Source organism: Rosa rugosa, chromosome 7 (genome assembly GCF_958449725.1).
Source record: "Rosa rugosa chromosome 7, drRosRugo1.1, whole genome shotgun sequence".
Lineage (NCBI taxonomy): Eukaryota > Viridiplantae > Streptophyta > Magnoliopsida > Rosales > Rosaceae > Rosa > Rosa rugosa.
The window spans coordinates 15,383,018-15,391,426 of NC_084826.1; the positions used below are offsets into that span (position 1 = coordinate 15,383,018).

At 38.4% G+C, this 8,409-nt stretch overlaps 1 protein-coding gene across 3 annotated transcripts; it reads left to right on the forward strand.

Moving 5' to 3' along the window:
- Positions 1-7,957, forward strand: LOC133720177 (serine/threonine-protein kinase CTR1). 3 transcript variants are annotated; one of them, XM_062146368.1, is made up of 16 exons: positions 1-816; positions 2,205-2,506; positions 2,595-2,739; positions 3,265-3,368; positions 3,728-3,936; positions 4,422-4,805; positions 4,938-4,978; positions 5,064-5,132; positions 5,242-5,342; positions 5,479-5,557; positions 5,675-5,773; positions 6,003-6,071; positions 6,166-6,297; positions 6,531-6,625; positions 6,709-6,914; positions 7,293-7,957. In XM_062146368.1, the coding sequence occupies exons 1-15, from the start codon at positions 211-213 to the stop codon at positions 6,815-6,817; spliced, it is 2,544 nt and encodes an 847-aa protein (XP_062002352.1). In that variant the 5' UTR covers positions 1-210; the 3' UTR covers positions 6,818-6,914; positions 7,293-7,957. The 3 variants fall into 3 exon arrangements, with proteins under 3 accessions (XP_062002352.1, XP_062002353.1, XP_062002354.1); XM_062146369.1 differs by having other exon boundaries at positions 4,509-4,805; XM_062146370.1 differs by having other exon boundaries at positions 676-816; positions 2,269-2,506.
- The last annotated feature ends 452 nt before the right edge of the window (positions 7,958-8,409 follow it).

The window sequence follows — 8,409 nt, forward strand, 5'->3', positions numbered from 1 at the left end:
AATGTAACCCCTGACCACAACCGCTTTCGGCCCTTTAGCTTTTTCTCTCTCTTCTCTCTCTCCGACAGTGTGGAAATTCTAGAGAGAGAAAAATTCAGACCATTTCTGAAGGAGAGAGCTCTTTCTTCTTTGTTTTTTCAACGATGGCGGGTTTAAGGGAATCTAGGGTTTTGTGACGGAGCGATTACTCTAATAATAATAATAATTCCGATGGAAATGCCCAGTAGGAGATCGAACTACACGCTTCTCAGCCAAGTCCCCGACGATCACTTCGCGGCGACGACGGCGACGTCGTTTTACGAGTCGGAGGGGAAGAACAACAATAATAAGGCGAAGGGGGATAGCAGAGGGTTTGATTGGGAAACGGGAGGCCCCGAGTACCGGGCGGCGCCGGCGAATCGGATCGGAAACGTGTACTCGTCGGTCGGATTGCAGCGGCAGTCGAGCGGGAGCAGCTTCGGAGGGAGCTCGCTGTCCGGCGAGTACTACGCGCCGACTCTGTCGACCACGGCGGCGAATGAGATTGACGGATTCGGGTACGTCAACGACGACGGGTTTAAAACCGGCGGAGGAGGCGGTGAGTTCAGAGGGAAAGGAGGAGGGATGGATGGGGCTGTGGGCCCCCCCGGAGGTTCGTCGTCGGGGAAGAGCTGGGCGCAGCAGACTGAGGAGAGTTATCAGCTGCAGTTGGCTTTGGCGCTTCGGCTCTCGTCGGAAGCCACTTGCGCCGATGATCCTAATTTCTTGGATCGAGTGCCGGATGAATCTTCGTCGAGGTCGTCCAGCTCTGCCGATGCAGTTTCGCATCGATTTTGGGTATGTTTTACTGTGCTTATGGAGTTTCTTTTACTATTGCTATTTTTAGCTGTTTTTGAATTGCGTCAATGGACTTGGTTGTGTTGAATTGAGTCAATGGAGTTGCTCGTTTTGAATTGAGTCAATGGACTTGCTCAATTTGAATTGCGGAAATGGACTTGCTCATTTTGCATGAGTTCATTAGCTGGTTGCTTTCACTTTCGTGTCATTTGAGCTGAATGCTTAGTGCTTGGTGTTCTTAAAAGCTTAAAACTGTTTAAAAGCTCAAAAGTGTATAATGTAGTGACCTGGTAAGAGGGCGCCATATTTGTTTTGGAAACGCATTGCTTCGTGTCAGAAGTTTGCTTTCGTATGGGTATCAAATGTTCTTAGGCATGAAACCTGGAGGGTCTTCCAAACACCATGTTTGAAATGCACTCCAGTTTTGGCCCCAAACCGAGATGTCAAGCTGGCCTTGTATGAACTAGGACAGTTGAAGGAGCCATAGATACAGTGACTTAAGAATCATGTCATTATCATACTAATAATTTAATCATCGTTAGTGCCCTACCATTGCAATCCTTTTAGAGGCTCCACAGCAAACATGAAAGCCTTGTTCTCCATGGAACTAGTTTTCTTCCACAACCTAGCCTATTCCTCGAGCTAGTGATAGATTACTGAACAATGTATTACTTCAATCAAACCAAATAGGCATTTCTTACAGTATCTACTGCATTCTACCTTTAAGAAAAAGTTGATTTTGTTGTGTGATTCTCACGACCTCACGTAGTTACACTTCAGTTCGATGGGTGTGTACTTAACATTCTTAAAGTAAAACTAAAGCAAGAAAGTCAAAAACAGTCATGAAAGAAAAAATAGTCAGCAATAGATGCAAGTCTAATGCATCTTTGGGTCTTCCTTTTCAGTATCTGGGATGTATGTTAATGGAAGAGGCTTTCACTTAATGAAATCATTTGTTATGGTTAAGTTGGCTTTCTATTGTGAATGCAATTGCAATGTGTATATACCGTATATATTTTATGTATATGTGTGTGTACACACACACACACACACACACACATGTATAATGCCCCTGCATATACGAGAGCAATTCTCTCTTGTCAGACTGACATACAATCTGATAGTTATGGTCTTAGACTTGGGATCAAAGTTGTTGGTTAGGACAGTATTAAATTTGTCTCAAGATGCAGTCTTGATTCACAGCCCAAGAGCATAACATGTCAAATGTCTGACAAGAGATACACGTGTGATCACACTAGGAGGTATACACATATCGGTAAGCTAATGAAGTTTAAGAAGTGCTTGAAAAAAATGTTGATCATCCCAATTGTTTATGTTGTGTTGTAACATATGAAATTTTACTATCCTATTGGTATAATGTGCATCAGGTGAATGGCTGTCTGTCATACTTTGACAAAGTGCCTGATGGGTTTTACCTTATTCATGGGATAGATTCGTATGTATGGTCTATGTGCACTGATGTGCAAGAGAGTGGTCGTATACCATCAATTGAATCACTAAGATCTGTTGATCCTGGTACTGGATCTTCCATAGAAGTGGTCTTAATCGATCGACGTAGTGATCCCAGCTTAAAGGAGCTTCAAAATAGGGTCGTCAGCATTTCTTGTGCTTGCATAACCACGACAGAGATTGTTGATCAGCTGGCAAAGCTTGTATGCAGCCGTATGGGGTAAGCTGTTTTTACCTTCTGTCTACATCTTTTTCGAACATCTCTGTCTGGCATTCATACCTAATCTAGTTTTTATTGCTGTCACAAGGGGTTCAGCATCTGTAGGAGAGGCTGAATTTTTCTCCATATGGAGGGAGAGCAGTGATGATCTAAAAGATTGCTTAGGATCTGTAGTTGTTCCAATCGGCAGCCTTTCTATTGGCCTCTGTAGACATCGTGCTTTATTATTCAAGGTAAGGTTCCAATTTAATATAGCATGTCATTACCAACTACCAAGTATTTTTAGTGTAAGCCGTTTTGTTCTTTAGTTATTGCCTACACTATATTTTAGAACACGCTCTTTATCAACTATCATTTAGGAAATCTAAAAAATACCATCACTATAAACAATTTCAACTATATATTTTAAGTCAAGGATAATATTATCTAGTCACCGCCACTTTCATTTGACCTCTATTCTATTAATCATATTTGCAAACACATCCTGTGTGTATTCCATCTAATCATTGTTATTATTATTTTATAAGAAACAGAGATTTTGTAGAAAGATGGAATTATTCTATCTTAGTTTAATCATTAATAAAACTATTTGTTGTTGCTGATAATTGTTAAATAAGATTCTAATTTTCATATCAAATATGCTCCTTTTTTGTTTTATCAGAATTGATAGAACTTTTAACCCTTAATATATAAATGATAATCTTCGTTGGTGAATTGTTATTATATGATTTATTCAAGCTTCATGTGTAATCTTGAAGGTTCTAGCTGACACGATTGACCTACCGTGCCGAATTGCCAAAGGCTGTAAATATTGTACAAGAGATGATGCTTCCTCTTGTCTTGTTCGTTTTGGTAGTGACAGGTATGCTTTATCAAGTATGGTATCTGTCAAATTTTTTGACAGTAATGCAATTTACTTTTTAGACTCCATGGTGTGTAACTGCAGGAGTCATGGAAGTTACCACATGACAACAACTCTATACTTGATAAGTTGTTTGTGATTCTTGGATGCGTTTAGGTTTCTTTTTTGTGGTGATAGTCTAACCCAAAATGTAAAATTTGTCTGTAACATGTATATATAGGAAACAAATCACGAACAAATTACAGATAAAAAGAATTTTTCTATATTTGGGCTTTGGAGAATGGGGTTGGTCTTCATTTTATTGCCTTGTGTTATGGCATTGGTAGAGACGTCTGACATGGTACAGTGTTTCACTCCAGGGAATTGTTAGTTGATTTGATTGGGAATCCAGGTTGCTTATGTGAGCCTGATTCCTTGCTCAATGGTCCATCATCCATCTCAATTTCTTCACCGCTGCGGTTTCCAAGACTCAGAACAGTTGAACCTACCATTGATTTCAGGTCACTGGCCAAACAGTACTTCTCGGACTGTCAGTTGCTAAATCTTGTATTCGATGAAGCTCCGGCAGGTGATTGTTTGATCTCAAATCATTAATAAAGAGATAGATTATAGTGGTTACATAGGTGTTTACTCTAGAGTGAAGATTTAGTTTCCACTGTTACTATCTGCTTAGCATAATCCCAGTGTGGAGGAGGTTCTTGTCTGCAACTTTTTTCTTTTCAATAAAGGAAAAGAATGCATCATCTCAAGGTCTTTCAACTATATCTTTCAAAGAGAAATATATGTTTGCATTCATGCAAATGGTAGTGTTGAACGATTTTGAGTTGGAAATGAGTTTCTGCTATGCCTCTGCATACAGTTCTGCATGCTTTGCTTGTGTTTACAAGTTGGTATTTATCTAATATAAATTACAACAATTCGATAGTTCATTATTGGTTAAGCCGTTGCATATAATTCTAACTATGTTGAGATTGTGGCGATCTTGTTTGTGTAATTAGTTAGTGATCTCTCATAACAATTCTGTTTCATATATTGTTGATTTTATCATCACAGGAAGTGCTGGTGATGAGGACAATAAAGGATTCTCTATTTATCCTAAGCAGAAGTTTACAGATGGAAACAACCTCTTTCTGGTTTCAGGTCTTGGTGATGACACTTCTATGCATGTTGACGATCGGAATCCCCAGTTCCTTAAATCATTTAATCCTTCTCAAAACATTGTACACCAACAAACAGTATTAAAAGATCAAATCCCCCTAAAGCGTATACCGCCTATAGGACATAGAGATATTTCAAGGTTGGATACAAGTAAGGACTCGAGGTTTAGTGAGGGACTTCAAGTGGTTCCTAGTAAACCAAATAAAGAGCTGACTCTCGATGTGGATGATTTGGACATTCCATGGAGTGACCTTGTACTGAAGGAGAGAATCGGTGCAGGTAATTTACCCTCTTGCCCAATTATCATGTGGTGTACACGATGAAAGTCATGATATGTTTTTCATGCATTCAATGCGGTCCTTAGAAGTAAGGTCTTATGAGGCTGTAAAATCTGACATTGTGCATTTGCAGGTTCTTTTGGAACTGTTCATCGTGCTGATTGGCATGGCTCTGTAAGCACCTAATTCATTCATACTCTGCCATCATAAAATCTAATTGTATGATTTATTTATAACACTTAAATATTGCATATTTAAGGATGTTGCTGTGAAGATTCTTATGGAGCAAGAATTTCATGCTGAACGCTTTAAAGAGTTCTTGAGGGAGGTATGTAGTGGCAAAATCTGTGGTAGAATTTAGGGTTAAAGACATAACTAACTGCAGTTTGGGCATTTTTGTCTTTATTTGGAATTAAGTTTCACCTCTTTTTTGTCAGGTTACAATTATGAAACGCCTGCGGCATCCAAATATTGTGCTGTTTATGGGTGCAGTTACAAAGCCCCCAAACTTATCCATAGTCACAGAATATCTATCAAGGTTTGTGATCCCCTCTTACAGCCACCCTTCCTCCCAGCCCCAACATAAAACAGTAAAAGTTGAAATCCTACAAATGGAAACTTACATGCCTATTAAACATTTATACCACTTTACGAGCTTTTAATCCAAACTGCAGAGGGAGCTTGTATAGGCTGTTGCATAAACCTGGCCCAATGCTGGATGAGAGGCGCCGTTTGAATATGGCTCATGATGTGGTGCGCATCTGAAGACTACATGATTGTTATTTTCTGAAGGCTTTTTTGATCTTTTCCTATTTGTCTAAGTTTCAATTTAAAGTTTTCTGCTTTTTGATTTGAAATTGTTTCATTCAGGCAAAGGGGATGAATTATCTTCATAGGCGGAATCCTCCCATTGTTCATCGAGATTTAAAATCGCCAAACCTTTTGGTTGACAAAAAGTATACTGTGAAGGTATGTTCTGAGCTGACCAACATATAGTTTGCTTAAGATTGGTGTTTGGGATGGATTGTCAATGTCGATTTAATTGGGTAATACATAGGTGAATTGATCTTGCTGCTTTATGGGTTTTTCGGCTCAAACTTTTTTTTTTTTTTTTCGTTTGGCTTTTTAAATCTTTGTGGCGTAAGTACTTTTGTGTGTATGCTTAGTGCAATATTAACAATTTCCTCAAACCATATAGGTTTGTGATTTTGGTCTTTCCCGATTAAAGGCCAACACCTTTCTTTCATCAAAATCAGCTGCAGGGACTGTAAGTTCTCTTAAACTACGCAACAGACTTCACCATTTTAAGGTGGCTTTATATATTTCATTAAATTAAAAATGAAACCCTATTCTCTTATTAGCCTGAATGGATGGCACCAGAAGTCCTGCGTGATGAACCATCAAATGAGAAGTCAGATGTTTACAGTTTTGGTGTAATATTGTGGGAACTTGCGACATTGCAACAGCCCTGGGGTAATTTGAATCCAGCGCAGGTTTGTCTTTTAAGCAATATGATGAATGTTAACACCCATACATACAACATTCAATGATGTTGCTCTTATAGATCAAAAAGAATATCTACAAGAGCTGATGGCTATAATAACGCTTCCAAATGATTTTTTTACAGTTCTTCATTTGAGAATATTACAGAATGGTGTTTCTCGTATTACCCTTGCTTGAACTCTTATACCCTGATGATTTTCAGTTTTTCTATACAACGTTGTAGGTTGTGGCAGCTGTTGGTTTTAAGAACAAAAGGCTTGAGATTCCACGTGATTTGAATCCTCAAGTGGCTTCTATAATTGAGGCTTGCTGGGCCAAGTGAGTTTTAGATTCTAATTTGTATATTAAACTACACTCCTCGAACAACTACTTTTTCATTAACAACAAAGATCATGCTGCAGTGAGCCCTGGAAACGACCTTCATTTGCTAGTATCATGGAATCTTTGAGGCCATTGATTAAAGCTCCCACACCTCAACCTAGTCATGCAGACATGCCGATACTCACCTGAATGGGTCAACACTTACGAAGAGTCTTATTCATGCACATAATACAGCATTCTTTTAGATTTGATGTCTGGCAGGATTACATGCTGTTCATAGTCTCGGGTATGCCTAAACTTCCACTTCAGTTTTCTAACATGAGTCTTACCCCAGCATTGCACTGTTGATGGCTAGGTATCCTAAGTTTGGAAGAAAAATTAAGGTGGGGATCTTGTACAGCTACAAGATTTCAACCTACATTTACATGCACTTCAAGATTAACCTAGTACATTTCGTGCCAAGGATACCTTAGATAAATTTTGGTTTAGGTATAGGTTTTAAGGGCTTGCAAAACCTTCTATTTACTCAGCAATTCTATTTACTCAGCAATATCTACACTCCCAAGTGTTATTTTTGTCTTTCTTTATACTTTGCCTGGTTAATTTTTTGTATACTGAACTGACATGTTGATATCTGATGTACATTCTGTATAACTGGTTGCAGAGTCATTGTACATTACTGTTCTTATCGCCAATTGAGAATTCTGATTCTTTATGCAAATCAAGGACTAAAGTGCCCATGGTGTCTGCATTGCCATCCCTACTGAAATTCCTACAAAAATATCATTCTATAACATCATCTTGGGGAAGTTGTATAATTTATATTCATAAGTTTGCATGTAGAAAAGTGTCACTAGCTATAGAATCAGACAGCAGCTTTCCCAGCATGGTACCCAACTTGTGCTAGTCTTTTTCACTGTGTGAAATGTGAAAGGTAGCCAATTTTTTTAGCGGTTTCTATTTTGCTCCCCAAGTGCAATTGAAGAAAACTATAGGAAAGCTGATACATACCTGTAGCAGTTTGAGTATTCGCTGAAGAGTAGATGTAATGTAGGAGCAAGTTATACATGATAAGCGGGGCGAAGAGCCTGGCTAATTAGCAGCAAATTCTTTGTAATTTTTAGTAAAATCTATTGATCACCTTCGGTGAATATAGAGCATTGGTTTCAAGAATTTTCGTTTTGCTTGCTAGGGAGACCAAACAAGTCTACTATTATGTATTATCTTATAATATGATGGCCTGCTGGGCCAAGCAAGGGTATCAACTGTAGATGGTTGTCAACTTTGGCATTGATTTAAAGGAAATGTCTCAAAAGTTTTATTATATCATTATTTGTTCCTCCTAAGTTGTACTTGAATAAGATTTTTTTAATAAGTCTTAAGTTTTTCCCCCTTCTCTATTTTGGTGAGGGAGGGAGGGAGAGCAAATTTGTAACTAGATTTTTTTTTTTTTTTTTTTTTTTTTTTTTTTTTTTTGAGAAACTGTCAACTCAATTTTATTAATAATAAACAAAATAAAAATTACAACTGATAGATGTAGAAACTACATCAAAATATAAAATAGCAAAAGAAATACTAGATGCAACAAAGCATCGGAAATAAAACCTAGCAAGGATACGAATGGATGCAATTAAGCATTTGATGAGGCACCAGACAGAGTCCGGGCGATGTAAAACGGTACCAATAGTATGGTCGACCATACTTCCACGCAAAGATATACGTCGAATAGAGGGTAACCTTCTATCAAGATGACCGTCGGTAGTATGACCGACCTTGCCTAC

Excerpts from the sequence above, each read along its gene's own strand:
- LOC133720177 (XM_062146368.1), top strand. The coding sequence starts at position 211 with ATGGAAATGCCCAGTAGGAGATCGAACTACACGCTTCTCAGCCAAGTC. Across the intron at positions 4,979-5,063 it reads GTGCTGATTGGCATGGCTCT|GATGTTGCTGTGAAGATTCT; the intron begins GTAAGCACCTAA and ends TGCATATTTAAG. Across the intron at positions 5,133-5,241 it reads TTAAAGAGTTCTTGAGGGAG|GTTACAATTATGAAACGCCT; the intron begins GTATGTAGTGGC and ends CTTTTTTGTCAG.